Consider the following 20,153-nt stretch of genomic DNA (forward strand, 5'->3'; position numbering starts at 1 on the left):
CCGGTTTCCCTCTTCCAGACGAGGTGGCGGCTCTCCTTTTTCTGTTCTTCATCGAGGTCTTCTGAATCACTTTTTGTGTGGTCCCTCCCCCAGAACCAGTTTGCCTTGGGAGACCCTACCAGGGGCTAATGTCCCAGACAACATAGCTTCCAAGGATCACAGGGACACTCAAACCCCTCTGCCGCGATAAGGTGGCGATTCATCGGTGGGCTGAAAACACTTGAAATGAAAAAACAAACAAACAACAAAAAACTTTACAACTGTAAAAAAGTCCAAAGTAAGACCCGATGAAGGCAGGAACAACAGTCTGAGATTATAAGAAGAACACAAGAAGAAACAAGAACTTTGTCACCGCAAACCTTGCCACACTCCACACAGCCTGTAGCATTTGAGATTTTTTTTTAATTGAGTGTTGAGATTTAATTGGAACTGCTTCCTAAATAGCATTGATGGGTCTGTGTTGATCTCTGATGGACAGCATAGACATGCAATACATCTCCTCACTTTGCCTTTCTGTTTTGTGGTTTGATTTTAATGTGACATGACAAGTTCAGTGAAACTTTACGTTTAGTTGTTGAAGACACAAAGGTAAATAGTCATCAACATTTCATTTTGTTGAATTCTGAAACAGTAAAGCTGACATAAGGATGAAAACAAATACAATACACATATAACAATACAATGTGTATTGATAAATTATTAACATAAATCTTTGTTTAGCTTGTTTTTACTTAGACATGATTAAAAATCAAAATGCTGTTCTGTGCAGCCACTACTGGTTAAAATGGCTGTGTGTGTGCAAAGTGATCAATGATTTGGCTAACTCTCTTACTGTGACTCTCCCTCAGATTTGAGTCTTGGAGCGTGGGTTGGTGCAGTCTTCATCCTGCTTACAGTCCTCATCATCATCGTTACAGTGACTGTTCTCTGCTGCAGATGCTGCCGACAACGAAACAGAACATTTCAAACATCTCAGTCATCGGTGCCTGTCTAGTGTTTAGTGTGCGTGTTTTTTTTGTTTTTTGTTTTTCAAACACAGGGGGCTGGTCTCTCTTCAGTTTTCTGTCTTCTCTTTGTTTCTGAGAAAACATCCGTCCACATCATTTTTGTTTTTTATTTCTGCCTGTCCCATGTGTTTGAAGGACCTATTTTACCTGTAAGCATCAGTACATCAAGAATTGACTGTTATAGGATATCAATTGTTGACCACTGTATTCAAGCCTGGATTACTAACCAAGACCCCCACAGGCACTGAAAGCCAGGTTTTCTGCAAATTATTTGGGTCTAAATAACTCGACTATAGCAGAAATTCGCACCACTGAAGGACAATATCAGCTATGATCTTGTCTGGTTGACTCTGTGTCAAAATCTTGTTTTATATAGTTACAGTTCATATATGTTGAGTTTACCATCATGGAAATCCATGAAAGCTGTAAATCCTTAATGTAAAATTGATTTAAGTATTTAATACATTTTAAAAACACTACTTGATTATTGCAATTGTTGACATTCTTTTTTTATCAGTCCATTGATTATTAAGTAATCGTTTCAGCTCTAAGTTAGTTGCTGGATGTCTGAGAACATATTGACCCTGACATGTCCTGTGGTTTTCAATAAAGGCCTCGCAACAAATTCTGGCTCCAGGAGGTTAATCCAGCCATGACTGCAGCAGCTTAAGCCATGAATATTTTATCATCTGTGTAATTGCACGAGTCAAATCTTACCTCATCTTCTTTGTTCTCAGTGTATCAGTCCAGCTGCCTTCACATTGTTTTTTCTAAAAGCACTTTTCAGACTTATCCATCACCATCACTTCATGTTTTTTTAGTTATGCCACAACAATAACAAACTCACAAGAGTAACTTTTGTTAATCAAAATGATGGGAAAGCAATGAAAAACCAAAGATGAAAAGGTTCTACTGATGCTGATTCATTTATTATCACATTCAGCAGTGACATCTGACAAACGGAGCGATTTATACTTTGATTTAACATATAGTTTTCTGTAATCATTCATAAAGTTCTGGAATATAGAGGCAGTCAGCCACGACACATATGACTGATTTGCTCTGTATCCACTTAAACCAAATTTGCAAATGAAAGGAACCCCTTCTAGTGACAAATGCACACAGAAAGATTTTTCACTGACAAAACTTTCTCCAAAAAGTTCCTCAAATGGAGGACTTAAGTATGGTATGCAGTTAAATTTCACCACTGCTAGAATTTAACAGCTATACGGACAAATTTTTCTGCTGCCTCCAATTAATATTTGAACTTTGAGATTTAGTTAACAGTCTGTTAATTTGATTGTACTCATTAACGATATCCGGCTTTGTATAGACAGCCGAAACAGCAGAAGACAAAACACACAATGTATTATGGATGACTTTTATTTATTATTTTTTTCATCACAGAACATCACATTTAGACAGCAACATGTACACCACACATACATTTATCATCATCACAAAAACACATGGCCTCACCATGGCAAAACGCAGGAGTTATTCTGAATATGATTTCCTTCAACCATGGCTTTAAAGTGCATACATTTGTATCATAGAAAACATACACACTGCAAAAAATGAAAAGCTTCAGAAGCAACTTTATCTCTGACTCTCTCTGAACAATATTACTGCTCTGATAACTGTTTTCAGTAATATTCATATCCTGTCCAGCAGCCTGTCAATCAATAAATACAAAAATAAATACAAAAATAAATTAGTCAGCAACAACAAATAATTCAACTCCATTCCATGTAAACAATAAAATTGCTTGCCAACCTTGTCATTTTTACAGTGCACCGAATGAGATGTTTATTGTGCTACATGTGCCTATGTACAGTAATGCATTTTCAGCAGTTCTTTAAATGTAAAACAACCGTTACTTTTACACGGATCAGTTCTAGCTCTGGACTGTGATGTTTTTGGTCATTGTTAAATGAACACATATTAAATAGAGGAACCTGGAAATAGGAATAAAACATGTTGTCCCATTTGTAGGACAGTCTCAAAATCTAGCTTCATTCACTTCGAGGTGGTTCAAAAAGGGAGCAGAAACTTCAAAAATTTGTTTAAAGAGAAAAGAAAAGCTTTCAATACCTTCTCGCTCCAATAGCATTGATTAGGCGTTTAATGTGAGTATTGTACACAACGACAATGTTGTAACAATGTCCTCCTGTTTTAAAAAAAAAATCCTCTATATGAGTTTTTAAATTTAAATTCTTACTGAATCCAAACAACAAATTCCATATCACCGCAGACACCAGTGGGTAAATCAGTCAGGCAGTACATCAGCATTTTTCTGTGTTTTTAACAAACTGGAAGCTGTCACGTTGTTTTGCAAACAGGAAATCTGACTTTGAGCTTTGACTTTGACACAAATCTAAGGAAAACAAGGGGTAACAGTGATATGCATGCTTCAAGTTTAGCTAAAACAATGTCATATGGAGGTAGGTGATGGTGGCACATACTGCGAGACAATGTCCTGTAAAGTGTGTACCATCAGAGATTCCACTGTACAGTTGCTGTCTCATGGAAAATCTTTGGTTGTATGAAGCTTTTGTGTGGACATACACCCCTTTATAGCACATTGAAGTTTTATGTTATGTTTGTATTGTTCTGTTATTGGTTCTATATATCAGATTTTGAACATTTATATGAAAGCAGACTGTGCATCCTTAGCACAACCTTGAGTGAAGTGACACTGCCTCTGTGTGTGTTGTAATCCCAGCTTCTCTGATCCGTGGTTTAGCAATTAATCTGGCTGCATGAATGTGAGTCCCTCCCTTTGAAACTGTTGGTCCTCCTGGCATTTAGAAACAGAATGAAAGTAATCTCTCACATCGCACCATGAAAGTGCAGTTTGAGTGTTCAGCATGTGTCTAGTGAAGGAAATGAGTCTGGATTGTAACAATTGTATTGTATTGATCAGTACTAAGCCCAGCAGGCAGCAACAGTGCCCCTGCAAAATAGTGATGTGGAATTATTTAGTGGAACATTTGTATGCAAGGAGACAAGCAATGCCATTAAATTCCTCAAAGAACCCAGTAGGCATGTCTTACTGCAGGATCCCATCTCACAAAACTTGCTATTTTTTTTTAGCAAGTGGGTTGTTAATTGGAGATTGCGTTTGCGGTTTCCTTTACTGGAGAGGATGCAGAAAATGGTAACTCAAGAGATAGTGGAAAAAGCCACATGATGTGCCGAAGAAAAGCTAGTCTTCTACCTGCCATTTACATTTCTGGTTGTAAATGAAACTGATGTTAGGATGCTGGTACTCTGATGACATACATGGTTCTAAATCCTGCATACAGAACCTGTATTTACTTGGTTATACATTGTGCACATGAATTTGTGATTTGTCCTGCTTGCACATGCCTACTAAGTGTGAAAATCACACAGTGTTTGCTTTTACTAGGTTTGCAATGTTGTCATGCAACTATGGTAGAGTAGTAATGAGGGAGACAGAATGGACACTTAATCCCAACTTAAATGTTCATTCAGTGCCTGCCGAGTCTCTTACAGTGTCAAGGTAGACTGTCATCTTGGATATATATTCATCAGATACACCATTCACACATTCACATTTTTTTCATTTTATATGGGATACCTCTATATTTACACCTTCCATTGTATTTGCAACTGCCTAATGAATCCTGACATTACACGGGGCACTGAATGTGCACTGCTGCCTGACCAGTAGATAAAATGTACTGTTACACAGCATTTGTGTGTCTGTAACCTTAAACCAGCTATAACCAGTACCAATAACAAATTAGAAAATTGTATTGTGAAAACAATATAAGAGCACTCTGGTAGTAATGAACCTACAGAGAACTGTCAGCTCAATCTGCAGCTCATCTTATTTGTAAAGAGCTTAATGGTGAGTTTCAGCTCTTTGTTAAACTGTCTAGCTGCAACTTTAGTTCACTGTTTCTGCTCTCTCATGGTGACATTTTTGACCACAGCAGACACCTGTTTACAGAGAAAAAGTCCTTCTACTCTACCTGCTCAACAGGAACCCGCTGACAGACACAGAGACTAGCTGATGGTCTCTACATGTTTCCTTCCAAGTAAACAAAAAGTCAGTAATTGCAGGTTTATCAGAAGATGTTATACTTCATGCAGTAGGATCTGAAACCAATCAACAAACCTACCTACTTACTCCAGTCACACAAACAGTCATACATGGACAGTTTGGACTGAGTTAGAGCAGTTAGGATTAAAGGCCATTTCTATCTGTGCCCACCCCCTTCTGATGTATTTGTAAGATGAGGGTAAACATGCTGGAAGTTATTTTCTTATTGGCCTACCAGATGTGGCCTAAAAATACTTTGAAAGTTTTAAGCCAATTTGTGCTAGATGAACAGTGCCCTCTTACCTTCTTGTGGTGTAAAGCACTCAAGCTCTGCTTGTGCTGAACTGAATGCAAAACCAACCTTGCTGAATCCCTACTTCCAAACTTAATACTAGCATACTAACAAAAGCAGGCAGTAGACTAAAGACTAAAGTTGCTGCTCAGAATTCACTCATACTCCTTGAAAATTATTTTTTGCTCATGGTTTTGTTTTGTTGACTGAAATTGGCAGTAGTCTTTCAGGGGTGAGTAGTCTTTCTCTGTCAGTATGAGTATCAAATCAATGTCTGGTTTGATATCTACCAAAATAGTACACAACTAATACTAATGCATAGTTTTCACTTCATCGTATTTATATATAGTATGGAAGTGGGACAATGATATAGAAAAATGCACTGTAAAGAACATTTATATCTGACCATATTCTTAGTGACAGTCCAGTTCTTTGCTGCTACTGATTGTAACACTCAAGTATTAAGTTCAGCAGCTAAATGCTTCAAAGAGGAACTTAACACCTACCTAAAAGCTTGCTTTTCTGACCTCCACCATACATCACTGCTGCACGGGTATACTCTAGGATGCTGTGACATGATTGTTAAGTGTGGATACAGGTGCACCAAATCTCATGTCTGACTAAAGCTGTAGTCAGATGTCAAACAGGCTTTAAACTTTAAGCCAGAGTTGGCAGTGAACCATTGTTTCTCAAGCTGTTAAAAAAAACTCTTGAAGGAGCACTTTAAAGTAACTGATGAGTGAAAACACTGGGCATGCTACCGTGGTGATTGTATGGCTAAGCGCTCACTGTACAATCTGTACCAAACTCTCGCTACAGCTCATATCCAACTTAGACCTAAACTACTAATTGACTAGATAATCTCAAAATCACAATAGCAGACTACAGTATATAATTTATATACATTTTATCTATGTGATAAAGTCCACTTATACATGTTCCAACATTAATTTAAAATCAAAATTGGGGATATTTTTAACCACAGACCAATCAGCTCTGTCCTTCATAAAATCATCACATCATAAATCTCAGTTAATATCAACTTCATAGTTAATTAACTAGCATCAGCTGGGGTGCAAAAAAAAAAATCCGGGAAGAGTTTATTTTATGTTAGACAGCCCTCAAAAAATATTATTCATTTTCAGATAGTTGTTTCCAATCCTGACTTCTACAAATCACTCTATATAGGACGCAACAAGCTAATAACATTTCCATAATACTAATCAATAAATCTTTTAGAGCTAGCTGTTACCATGGTACCTGGTAGTTTTTACAACTTCTTTCCTTTCCTTTCTCTTTTGACTTGATTATACTAATTTATTGCCATAAATAACAACAGAATGACATCTCCTTCCCTTCGATTTAATTGCCCTTCCTTTTGTCCATTCCCATTTGTCTCCACTTTATCGTCCATCCTCTTGCTTTATTCCCCATTATTTGAACATGGCACACCTTCTGACACGGTAACCCCCATGAGTGTTGGTTGGTAAAAGATCACTTCAGGTCGATGCCCTTAGTCTGGGACTGGGCCTTCTCCTTGGCCTAAAACACACATGACAAACAACAAAAACATGATGATAAATGTGTCTTTACCTACATTTGTACATCTAGCTAACACTTGTTTGGAGGTGTGTTGATTTTTAATCATTCTTTAAAATGGTCATATTACTCTTAATTGTTCGATAGATAAGGTAATCACAGAACTGTATGATAAAAATTCCCTTATTGTTCAAAGCTTCGGTATGTTGCTGACTGGTTGCTCACAGGGAATCCAAAGGCAACTTTAGATTGTTGGGTTCTCTGTTGATTGTTTAAAATTCACAAGGTCTTCACCTTACTATGTGAAAGTGCTATTAGATGACATATATTGTGAATTGGCACTATATAAACTAAACTGAATTGAATTGGTCTGTTGCCATGGTAGCACCTCTATAAGGCTGTACATAGGAACAACAGTGCTTTGAGCTAAAAGCTAAGACTGACATGTTAAAATACTTAAAGTACAAAAATGGTAGTGGGTATAATGTTTACCATGATCACTAACTTCTTTTTTAACTAATTAAAAAAAAAAAAAAATAAATTTAAACCTCATCCATTTTGTAGTTTTTGAGAAAATATCAGTGCAGACCAACCCTGTGAACTGACTGACACTGCTAGTAGGACTGAAAATATGTATTAAAATTCCAGAGCGACGTCCCTAAACTAAAGTGAAGGGTATATGTTTATAATTTAAGAAAAAAACAGGTCAGACTACATTGTCACTACAAGCGCCAAAGTAGCCAAAGTACAAGCTCAATGCAACAAAAGCTTGGTTACCGGTGATTACTGAAACAGAAGTGAATACATGTGTAATTTCCATTAAAGGCTAACGGTTTAAACAAAAGAACCAATGAACACCACTGGTTTGTGGTTTTCAACTTACCCTGAGAGATGGCCGAGGTGGCCGAACTGGTCTGACTGGTTGTACTGGCTCTGCTGCTGGCTTTGCCTGCTTTCTGTCCATGGGCTCGAGGTCGTCAGCTACATCAGGGCAACCAATGTATCCTCCAGCCCCAAACACTAAACCTAGATCACCCTCTAACAAGTTCTGATGGTTCGGAGCAGTGGATGAACTGAGGTCCTGGTTAGCAGACCTATTGATGGCCATGTTGCAAGTGTCAGCAGTATTAGTGTTTGTGGTGCTGGCAGTGCACATACTGGTGTTACAGAATTCCACTCCTAGCAAGTCTTCTGACGCCACATCACTATCAGAGCTGTTATTGGTAGAAATGACATTGAGCTCTTCCTCCACAATGCATTGGTTATTGTTTGCTTCAAGAGAAACTTCTTTACTCAACATGTTTAGCACCTCTTGGTTGTCATGGCTACCTAAGTCTAGCAATTCCTGATTTTCATGGCTACGAAGATCCTGGAGTTCCTGTGTGTTTTGGCCACCTAGAAGCAGAACTTCTTGATTTTCTTTGCTGCTAAGATCCAGTAATTCTTGATTGCCATGGCTATCTAAATCCAGCACTTCCTGATTTTCAGGATGGGAGAAGTCCAGCAGTTCCTGATTGCCATGGCTACAAGGTTCCAGCACTTCTTGGTTATCGTAGTCACGAGGTTCAAGTCGTTCCTCACTGCTGATATTGGAATAGGGTTCTACCACCTCTTGGTTGTCATGACTACAGAGATCCAGGAGTTCCTGGTTTTCATGGATAACCAACTCCCTGTTGTCAAGACTAGATGGTTCCAGCACTTCTTGGTTTCCATTGTTACACAAGTCCAGCAATTCCTGGTTAATGTGGCTACAATGTTCAAGCACTTCTTGGTTTTCACATTTATGAGGTTTCACTACGCCCTGGTTGCTATAGTTAGAGAGTTTTATTTGCTCATTGTTGTCATAGGTGCAAAGGTCCATTGCCTCCTGGTTATCGTGACCACAGAGGTCCAATACCTCCTGGTTCTCTTCTTCAGGGCTGAGCTTAAAGCCATAAGGGTCAGAGTCCCGTACCATCTGGGAGGAAGTGATATCAAACCTATAGGCATCGAAGTTCAGTTGGTCTGGTTGAGAAGAGGAAGGCTCTGGATCAAATGCCAGCTCATTTTCAGCAGGTTCTGGGCTTAATTCAGCTTCATCAGGGTCCAAGAGAGTGTGACTAGAATGCTCTGGACTGAGTTTGAACCCATATGGATCGAAGGAAGACTGACTGGTTGGTTCATAGTTTAACTCAAAGCTGTTCTGCTCCAAGTCAGGCTGAACAAGAGGGTTCACGGAATCCAGCGAGTTTTGGGGAGTTGCAGGATTTCGGGGTTCCTCGTCACTGTTGCTAACCCATTCTGTTGCCTGAGAGGAAGTTATATTACAGAACAGAGTTTGCTCCATGTTACTTTTCCAATCTGGTTCTACAAGGACAGGTCCACAATTCTTTGTGACAGCCTCAGCTGTACCAGAACACAGACCTAGAAGGAAAACAAAGAGGGGTTAAAATATAAACAATTGGTGGCAAGAATTTCAGCCAGCTGAAGAAAAAAAAAACAAGCAAAAAAAGAAAAAAGGAAAAATTGCTTAAACCACATGACAGATTTTAATCTTGCATACTCAAGTAATAAATGCTACAGTTTTAAAAGTTTAGAAGTCTATTAAGTAGATTAAAAAAGAGCTCAAAATAGCACTGTATACACTTGGTCATAGGATTCATTTAGGATATCATCATAAAGTCATCAATGGAGCAAATGGCAGGGTTCACATCAAACACAGTATGTAGCACAACAGAAACCATAAGATTTAAAGTATAAATTCAATGTGCATCGCTGAGGCTCTGTGCAATGCAAAATCGTCTTTGCCTCAAACATTAAACTAAAAATCCAAAAAAATATAAAAGCATAAAAAATAAATTGCAGAGAAAAGAATGGTAACATTTTGAAAATATGTAAGATTTGAAAGATGAGGGAAGAGCTGAGTAAAAAATGACCTTGTTCTAGTCCTCCTGTTGTCTCACAGGTAATCTCCCCAGCTAGAGATCCCAGACTGTGCTCTTCTATGTCAGAGGGTGGAGAGACAGCACCAAGATCCAGTTCATACCCATTTGGATCTGATTCTACAGAAAACTGACCCTGGGACCTCCAGCCCTGGATCGGCTCAGGCCCCAGCTCTTCTGATGAGCTCTGAATGGGTTTAAATCCACGGGAATCATCTGCCACAGCATCTAGGTCCTCTCGGCTGTAGCTTATCTCTATGTCGCTATCTTCATCTGGGAATTCTGATTCAAAGCACTGAGTTCCTGTAGAGGCTTTGTTTTCAGCACAGGACAGACTAGTGTCTGCCTCATCGCCGATATTTCCCATCCCGTCATCAGTGCCAGCATTCGGTTCTGGAAACAAATTATCGGCTGCAAACGGGTCACTGCCTTTGAAAGGGTCTGAAGTAAATCCATCTGAAAAAAGATTTATGACAGACATTTTAAACAAAGATAGTGCTTGAGTAAATTAGCTTTATTACGTAGCTGACAGTTTCCACCAACAATAAAACAAATGGTAAGTTAAACCTAAAATTATGTCCAGCACAGACCCTTAACTCTTCTTAGTGTCAAGTAAAATAAGGAGTAGTTAACAAGTGTATTATTACTCACCAGATGAGTGCATTATAGGAAATAGGTCTTTATTGAAGAGGTCATCTACAAATTAACAGAGAAAGAAATTGGAAAATCTCATATACTATACATAACCACTGACACATGTGATCAGAAAATATGGAGTTATGACTGCTGTTCGACACAGGATGCACATTGATAATTTGCTAAAGGGTAAAATCAACATGCGTCTGAAATACATATTGGTTCGTAGCCTTAAAAGATCTTTGTTTAAAAAAAGAAAAAAAACCATGGCAAAGTAAAATATACAAGCAATTGTCCTCGAAAAAGCAAATCTGTGTAACAGTGACCAAATGTGATGTTTGTGTGAGCATCAGGGTTATTTTGAGTGTCCATGGTTTCAGAAGTAAAAGCTGAGCTCTTTCTACACTTGGTACAAAACACTGCATAAATCATGTGGAAAAAAATAGTATTTTTGATACAGAGTAAAGTTACAACTACATTTTTTTTTAAATTAGCAATTAACCTGTGGATTCTATTTTTAGTAAAATAATTTACTGTTTGGATCAAAAATTGCCAGAAGATTGTGAAAAAACAAAAAATCATGAGCCTAATGTGACTTCTTCAAACCACTTGTTTTGTCTAACTAAAACCCAAGGATTTGAATTTTACCATCACGTAAGATAAAGACAAACAGCAAATTGCTGGAATAGAGGAGGTGGAACCAGTCTATTGGTGCCATAAAATTTATTTAAAACAGCTAGTTAATCACATCACTAGTTGCATTTCTACTCTAAGGGCTGGATCCTTTTGTTTTGGACTGACAACAAAGTGAATTTCTCCTATGTTTATCGTATGTTTTAGGTGGTTTTAGGCAGCTGGTGCAGCCAGGAGGCTTAGTCATGGCTAACTCTCCTAAACCTAGCTTAGGCCCTACTGTACATCTCATACATACGGTCACTCTGACAGTGGGCGAAGGGGTCAGCTTGGTAAAAGTCCAGTTGGCTGAGACGTTTTGGGTTAACAATGGACTCTTCCTGCTCTCTTTCTTTGTTCTCTTCATTGTTGAGCTCTCCTTCCTCTGGGTCATCCTCTATGTCAGATCTGTCCATCTGTGAACAGATGTGACAATACAATACTTGCATGCCAAACCAAGGAGAACAGTGAACACTGCTGGTCTTACTAGATAGTGTAACAATCATTTTAAAGTCATGATACGAACTGACTGAAAATTTTTTCATAATGATAAAAATTCTGGTGATTGACTAATTACCCTAAAACATTTCACATAATATGAGTAGTGCAGGATGAAAGGTGGTAACAAAGCTACCTTTGGTGAGCTGGTCCCACTGTCGTCTTCCCTTGTACCTGCTAGATTATTGCAGAAGGGCGAGCCAGTAACTCCCTGGTAGAGTCACCCACGTAGAACAGGGAGACAAATACATGGAGGTGTAAAAGAAAAGAAAATGCAACTGGATTAATAGAATGAAACAATAAGATGAAACAAATGTTGATAGTGTAACCACTTTCTGCAGATGGAAGAATAATATTAAACTGGGTTACTATTTCAGTCTTATTTAACAGGATCCTGAGTGCTTAGCAGTTGATGATGAATTGGCTAAATCCCCACTTACCAGTAGATGTTATTGTCACAGGCTAATGTATCTATAAAAAAAAAAAAAGTAATAGTAATAGCACAGTGCCTCCACTGTGAAATCACTTAACCACTATAAGCTAGACTTGCAATTCCCCAGAAACAGTTGCAAGTATCTAAAATGTTAGTAGACCTTAGAAGAATAACATTTTCAGGACAACCAAGTATGCAACAATATGAAATTTATTTTCTTTTGTTCTGGTCTCTTTTCTATGTTCTTGTATTTAAAAGTTTCTTTCTTTGGTCTTTGTTGAAACTTCGCAACTTAAATTTCACCAAACAATATTATTTCTGTTGTTTCACCGGATCATCCATCCATCCATTATCTATACACCGCTTAATCCTCACTAGGGTCATGGGGGCGCTGGAGTCTATCTCAGCTGATTTAGGGCGAAGGCAGGAGACACCCTGGACAGGTCACCAGTCTTTCACAGGGCTACACTTAGAGGCAGACAACCAAGCACACTCACATTCACACCTACGGACAATTTAGAATCACCAATTAACTTCAACATGTTTTTGGACTGTGTGGGAGGAAGTCGGAGAACCCGGAGAGAACCCACGCTGCACGGGGAGAACATGCAAACTCTACGCAGAAAGATCCCAGGTGTTCTCAACAGGACGTGAACTGGCGACCTTCTTGGTGCGAGGCAACAGTGCTAACCAAATGCGCCACCTTGCAGCCCTAAAACCACACCATTAAAGTTAAATAACATAAGCTATATATACTACTTTACCTATTTGTTGTTCACTAACATTACTGTTGATTAAAAGTATAGACCCAAACTAATCTGATTCTACCTGGCCACGGTCCTCTCTCAGACTTAGATACACCACACACAGGCGCTAGCGGTGAAGCATCTGCATTTGCTCCAATAAAAATTCTGGTTCCATCTGTTTTAAAAAAGGTTGTCAAAAATGTCTTAAGCTGTGCCGCTGTCACAGCCCAGATGGCGAGGTAAATGGTCTGCACCCATATAGCACCTCTCTACCTTAGTGGTACACAAAGCGCTTTGCAATGTTTTCTCATTCACCCATTCACACACACATTCATACACCAATGCTGACAGAGCTGCCATGCAAGGCGCTTTCCTGCCATTGAAAGCAACTTTGGGTTCAGTGTCTTGCCCAAGGACACTTTGACAGTGGAGGGGCAGGAAATCGAAAAACCAACCTTGCGATTAGAGGACAACCCCTCTATCACTGCCGCCAAGGTGACGCAAGGGTATGGATGGGAATGTCTGGTGGTACATATGGGAAGTTCTCTGCAAGCCCGTCATTGTCTCATTTACCAACGCTTTGATGAGTATGGTTACAATGATGAAGACCTCTTACTCACATACTTACAAATGGATTGTTTTCGAACATACTTGAAAAATCCTATTCATATCTATTATGTTGTATTCTGCATCATTACTGTGATTTACCATTATCAGGTCAGCATAGGCGGGCAGTGACTGGCTCCTTCCCCATGGCCTCATGGGAAGCGGATCATCTTCAGTGGTGTCTGCAGGGGATGTTGACTCCTCTAGCTGGCTTTCTGGAGTAACTGCACCTCCTGACAGAGAGCACAGAGTGTGTTCCTCCTACAAGGACAACAAGAGTGAGGAGTAACCAGTAAATGCAGATAGTTTTAGACCTGAGGTGGAATTTTTACAAACCTCAATCATCACAGAAAAAGACTTTTCTTCTTTTGTCAACACATCTTTTAAGTACAAGACTGAAATGCAATATATTAGAATTTTCCCCATACCACAGTTTTTTAATTTTCATTCTACCTCACGTAGCTTGTATCTTTAAGACTGAGAACTTCAGCTAACATTTAAGACTTGCATGTCCCTTTGTACCTGCAGGATCTCTTCATAGGACTGTCTGATGGAGTCTTGCAGAGGAGTGTTCCTTTCCCCAGCCTCGTCCACCTTCCTCTTGGCTTGTTTCACCTCCTCTCTAAGCTTCCGCAGCCTCCACCTGGCTCTGGCAAGCTCCCTCTCATACTCCTCCACCTGGCTCTCCTTCTGCACCTCCTCTGCCTGCAGAGATAGAATCTGGCAAAAAAAGGACAAAGGCGATCCAGTGTTTAAAACCAATTCAGTGTTTCCTCTAGGATTTTTTCCAGCAGCAGTGGCAGGCTCTCTGGGGAGCCATGGCGGCCTAAACAAAGACATTTGACTGCAGACCATACTTTCACAACCTATTTATTGAATGGCCAGTTGAAAATTGCTTTTTCAAGGCTGAATGTAAAAAAAATCTAATCAAATAAAAAAACCCAATACAATTACAGTAAGTAAATAAAAATGAAAACGATGAATAATAATTTCTTGATGGTGCTGTAGAATCAGTGGCAAAGTTTGCACCTTGGCTCAGAAGAATTAATTTTTCTGGGTTTTTGATAGAAGCGCTCTAAGGCTCTGTTGTACAGAAATTCTCTGAGAGGTGACCGCTGATGCTCAGCAGCACACATGCTGCAAGCTGATTCAGTACATTCCTATAGTAAAGCGTAAAGTGGCACTACTGATTATTGTTCTTACAATGGAAATACACTGAATTTATTTGTTATTCGTTTGTTGTTTTTTTTAAATTTATTTAACAGAAACATCGACATGTATATTAAGCAAAAAAAAAAAAAAAGATTTAACAGAAACATCGACATGTATATTAAGCAAAAAAAAAAAAAAAGAAAGAAAGAAAGACAGAAGGGAAAAAAAGGTTCATGGACACTCCCCATTATCAGTGTGGTAGAGCCATGAGTGGAACCAGTTATTTCTTTTAACCCATGTAGGGTCCCATCCTGATAGCCTGAGCTCCCCTTTAGGTTCTTCTCCTCTACTCTCATCTCTCTTCTGCTCCTTCACTCGGCTCTCCTTCACTTTGTTCCACTGCCCCACTCTGTCTAATGTTACTTGTCTTACGATTACATAAAAAATGAATGTTACATCATTTGCACTCACATCATATCTGATTACAGTGTGAACACTATTTTTCACCGAACCATCATCATTTATGAGTCAGTAAAAGGCTAATGATAACTGACTAGCATTATCTCCATCAGGTGTCTTTGTCTTCTTCGAGAAATATTTGAACAAGCTCATCTGAAGATGCAGTCAGCAGTTCCATCATGGCGTGTAGATGTTAGCTTAATGCTATCAGTTAGTTTACTCACGTTAGCGACACTGCATTGGCCCCTGGGCCCAATTAACTTAAGATACCAATATGTTACATAATGTTAGCTGGCCATCAATACTTTGCGCATGTCTATTTAGTTTGTAAAATCTATTCTGAGTTATCTTTAACTAATAAGTCTACCTTTTCTCTGGTAAGTCGCTGCTCTATTCTCCAAGAGGACCATCCTCTGACTCTCTGACCTGGAGCCTGGTGCTGGACGTGACGTCACATTCAAGGACGCGCTCTCGCGAGTAATTACCGTAGCATTAACCCCCCAAAGAGTAGAGACTGAGTAAGATAGTTATCTGTAGTTTACCTTAGTACTCTCCAGTAACTAACGTTGCATTAAGCCTCCGAAGAGTAGATACTGAGCAAGATAGTTATGTGTAGTTTACCTTAGTACCCACGAGTACCCGACCCAGTGCAGGACTCTGCTGTGAAGGTGGAGACATGCTGCGGTGGTATATTTGCAACAATAAAAAAATAAAGAAAAAAAATTTGAAGGAGTGGTGGCTAGGATTTAGGAATGGCGGCCCGCCACTTCTAAATGTAAACGAAACACTGAAACTGTAAAAAAACAAACAAAAAAACCCACTATGGCCCAGTAGTTCCAAATTATATGAAAGTGCTAAAAATGATTGACAAAGAGCCATTTGTTAATCACAGGGGGCTAGTACTTGCTAATACAACAGATAGTACATCCCACTGTGAAACTCTGCCAAGCTCACAACACACATTTTTACTTTAATCTTCACTTTCAACTAATTAAGCCACTGTTTACAGCTATGAGGATTTTTGACTAGTAGACTGACATCTGTTCACAATCTGATTCATATGAAAATAATGCGATTCCATTGACAAGATTGTTTCTGGATTATTTGAACAGCAAAAACACAAAGTTTACTGTCCTTATTCTAAGACATTAAAAGACAGAATTATTAGAAATATTAACTCTGTCCAGTTAAGTTCAAATTAAATTTAAATGTAGTTACTGTTTTAGAAGTTATGTTTCTGACAGTAAAACAACTTTATTTTTCCAGCACACAATTGTAAAGTGGTTATTAAGGATCATTTGTGGTACTTTTCTTGTATACATACAGTAAATTAATTAGTGTCAGAAGCACACATACAGCATGAGAGAGACAGAACTAGCTGTGTAGCAGCATTTCATCATTACCTGTTGACTTTCTTCATAGCAGAGTTGTCTGGTGTCCTTTATTTGCTGTGCAAGCTTATCTTTGTGTTCTTCTAATTTAACCAGGGTCTCCTCCAGCTCCTTGCGGTCTGACTGTTGTTCCTGAAGTTCCAGGTTCTCCACTGCCACTGCATTTTCTAGCTCCTACAATCACACACACACACACACACACACACACACACACGCACGCACACACACACACACACACAGATATATATAGAGATGTGCACTGTTCAGGATTTAAGAATGATTGACACTCCTGTGGAATGATGAAGCACACATGTAGACACACATAGCCACACAGGTGCATGTGACAGATGTCAACTGAGAAACTATTCTATAAAGACAGAAAAGTTCTATCTATTTAATGCAGAGAAGCTGTCACAGCAGGGCAGGGTACCCACAAACTGACATGAATCAGGCAGAAAGGCAGGGGTAACAGGTTGTATTTAACAATTCCGAAAGAACGGAATACAACAATGTAAGCTAAACACGAGATCTTGGGAGCACAGGGCAGGGGTGAACAACTGCGAGTGAGTACGCTAAAGCCTAACTTAGATTTCTAAGGCCTGGCTAATCGAACTAGGCCAGCGGCCATGTAACAGAAAATGTAACAATAACCCACAAACTGAAAACTAAGCAAAAGAGAAAATAAGGACTGAAAGAACTAACAAATACCAAGCACTGGACAAGAAGAACATTAATGTTACCACCCTATGTTTTAAAATTGCTTTGATGACAAGGCAGGTCACGGACCTGGCAGCAGAATAAACAACAGTTAGAAGCAGGACAAAGTCTAACTGGCCAAACATTCAAAAGGAGCCTAACCAAAACTGACTGGTAATTGAGTCTATGCTCTGGTGGAGAGTGTGGGTTGAACTGGTTCTTTAATTGCAGGAGTTGCTAATTGCCGTCAGGTGATCGAGCCTCCTGTGCAGCTGTCTTCACTCCTGTGATTAGGAGGAGGAACAACAAAGCCACACCCAGAGTGAGAGAGAGCTGCCAGCTAGACAGGGCTGGAGCCAGGAGCAGAGGGTACGACAGAAGCAGAGATATGTCTTTTCATACTAACATGATTCACGTCAGGCTCCACATGTGATCAAAAGTCACTTCAAACAAGGTTTCACAGAAGACACTATGCTTGTCTGATGTTTTACCCAGAGTGTGATATAAACAGTGACATCAGTTTCACTTGTGTCTGTCCACTAAACACATAAACCCAGAATGCAAATGACTGAAAGCAGGAGAGAGTCTGCTAAAATTAGTAAATAATGAGCTTGTCAACTCCTTTCCTGTCATGTATCCTTCTAACTAGTAAATTAGTCACAAATCCATTCACAAATCTTTATCAAATTTCAACCACGTGTTTATCTTGATAGAGCAACAGTAAATTAGTCTGAATTAGCCTAAAAAGCTAATTTCCATCTGCTGTTACCTGGCCAGTGGTAAAATAGCAGCTATAATTAGAATAAACTCATAGTTGCTGTAAAAGCTGTGATGCCAAACATTTCAGTTATTTTGAAGCAACACCTTTCCATTAGTACAAAAGCAGAACTTTTAAGTAAGCCAAGACTAGAAAAAGACGCTAAGGGGCCTTGGACAAAACTCAGCTGTGATCTTACCCATCTCCCAACCTGTGTGCTGGGTAGCTAATGTTAAATAGCTGCAAATCTATGCTACCTTATTCTCTGAGCAATGTTGAGAGAGATTAAGGATTAACACTCTTTTAACAGTACTGGTTATACCTAAGAAGGCATCAACTGAATTAAGTCTTAATCAGGCTGTAGAAGCTCAACGAAGCTAGTATAGAGTGTGAAGTAGTTTGGATGGCCTTTTCTAAGTCATTATTGGCCTCATCCTGGACTTTAGGTACCTGTGGGTGGAGCCTAAGTCGCCCCCTTGGTAGGCAACATCATGCAAGGCAAATTTAAGAAGAAACACGACGTAGGAACATTTGGCATTATATTGTAGACCACTGCACATGCACTGCGCTAGTTTTTTAGGTTGTAGTGAGGGTTTGTGCTTTGCCCACCCTAACCGGGAAGCGAACTGGGGATCTTCTAGCTGCGAGGCGATGGTGCCAACCACCGAGCCACCTTGCAGCCCTGTTGTCAACATTTCCGTGAAAATAACTAAAAAGAGAGATCCGTTCGGTTTCCCACAACAGCAGTAATTTCATTAATTACTTTGAATTATAAATGACTCAAGACATAGAGAGGGTTTAATTGCAAATGAGACTGTGTACTTCTCTTCACATCAGACAGGTGAGCTGTTGTAGACTCACATTTCATAAGCTGCAGTTAAATCCTTCCTGAGGATATTGTTGTACTGTAAAAATTGATTCCGTCTATTACATTCTAAGTGTTTTTCTGTCATGTCAAGTAGTTGTATTAGGGACATTTTTTTGTTGTTTCACATCAGGATATTTGCAGTTGTGACATTATTGTGCATATGGAAGTGTCGTAGAACACTAACTTTCCAATTATTACAGTAACAACAAAAATATGGCAACGAGTAGCCAAGCAACCATAAACTCTGTTTTTAATAACCCAAAGTGGCTGTACTTAAATAAATTACCACCACATTAGGACACAATTTTCTGTGTTGAAACCATAAATAAACTTTGGATGTCTTGCCTATGACTGAACTTCTTACTCTCAAATACTCCACAGTACTTTTTCTCTGGGGCTATTCTAGGCAGTCACCAAAATACCCAATACATACCCATATCAGTGTATGCACATCAAAGAGTTAAGAATATTAATATTAGTAAAATAAGAAAGCAAGTAATTTGATTCCTTAACTCTGATAATGACAGTTTTTAAAAAGCCTCTGTACGAGCGGAATAGAATTCCTGAAATTCAGTAAAGGCTTTTGTTTTTTGTGTGCCACCTTAAGATTTTTGGTGGTCCCATCTGGTCACCCTTACAAAAAATTTCTGGAGACCCCACTGACAGCATCATGACATCACATAAGAGCATCATGGAAAATGCAGTGATAGAAGAGTCCCTGGAAACACGACAAGTACACATGTGGAGATGCACATATGATATATGCTCTGTCCACAATATTCAACAAACTTAATACAATGTGATGCCAACACAAAACACGGTAACACAGATGTATAAAAATCCAACACACACACACACACACACACACACACACACACAAACACAAATTCACACACACACCAGTGCTAGGTGCTGCGGTCTTCTTACTCTGATCTCGGCTACCTTGGCGAGGACTCTGTCATCTGTTTCCACGACATCGGTGTCCCTGGGAGATGACCAGCAAAGAAGACAAGAATGTTTAAGGAGGGAAGAGAGCGAGCACTCATTCTTCCAGTCTGTCTTCCCACCATCATGCCCTCTCTCCCATATTTCTATTTTTTCCTTCTGCACTGCTGGCTCCTCCATTGCTGCTCTCTAAAGCTGTCGCTACACTGCAGAGGAGGCGGAGCCGTCTCTGTGAATGTGTGTGTGTGTGTGTGTGAGTGTGAGTGTCTCTGTGTGTCTGCGTGTGCTTGTGTGTGTGTTCTTGCTGATCAGTGCATACAGGCAGAATGCACCAATGTGAGAAGGGAAAGAGAGAGGGGGGGATGAGTCAGACAGAAGAGAATGAAAACAGTAAAGCAGGGGTATCCATGCGTAGGATAATTCCCGTTCTCTAGTCTCCTCCCTTCATATCTTTTCTCTTACT

The 20,153-nt window shown here is 39.4% G+C and overlaps 2 protein-coding genes across 2 annotated transcripts in view; one reads left to right on the forward strand and one right to left on the reverse strand.

Annotated features, from left to right (window-relative positions):
* LOC103363939 (tissue factor-like) overlaps nt 1-1,632 on the forward strand; it is a 53,647-nt gene extending 52,015 nt beyond the window's left edge. The window contains exon 10 of the mRNA XM_008290918.1: nt 849-1,632. Coding sequence (XP_008289140.1) covers nt 849-994 — 146 coding nt within the window. The 3' untranslated portion in view covers nt 995-1,632. The remainder of the gene's footprint in view (nt 1-848) is intronic.
* A 6,613-nt stretch (nt 1,633-8,245) lies between these two features.
* LOC103363941 (nestin-like) lies at nt 8,246-19,870 on the reverse strand. The gene is made up of 10 exons (XM_008290921.1): nt 19,673-19,870; nt 16,437-16,598; nt 13,945-14,142; nt 13,525-13,683; nt 11,774-11,848; nt 11,399-11,555; nt 10,483-10,527; nt 9,826-10,287; nt 8,385-9,313; nt 8,246-8,305 (listed from the first exon to the last, which is right to left on the reverse strand). Exons 1-10 carry the CDS (start codon nt 19,868-19,870, stop codon nt 8,246-8,248), a joined length of 2,445 nt encoding a protein of 814 aa, XP_008289143.1.
* Nucleotides 19,871-20,153: the final 283 nt, after the last annotated feature.

The sequence above is a fragment of the Stegastes partitus genome, unplaced genomic scaffold, assembly GCF_000690725.1.
Source record: "Stegastes partitus isolate 25-593 unplaced genomic scaffold, Stegastes_partitus-1.0.2 Scaffold703, whole genome shotgun sequence".
In the NCBI taxonomy this organism is placed as follows: Eukaryota; Metazoa; Chordata; class Actinopteri; family Pomacentridae; genus Stegastes; species Stegastes partitus.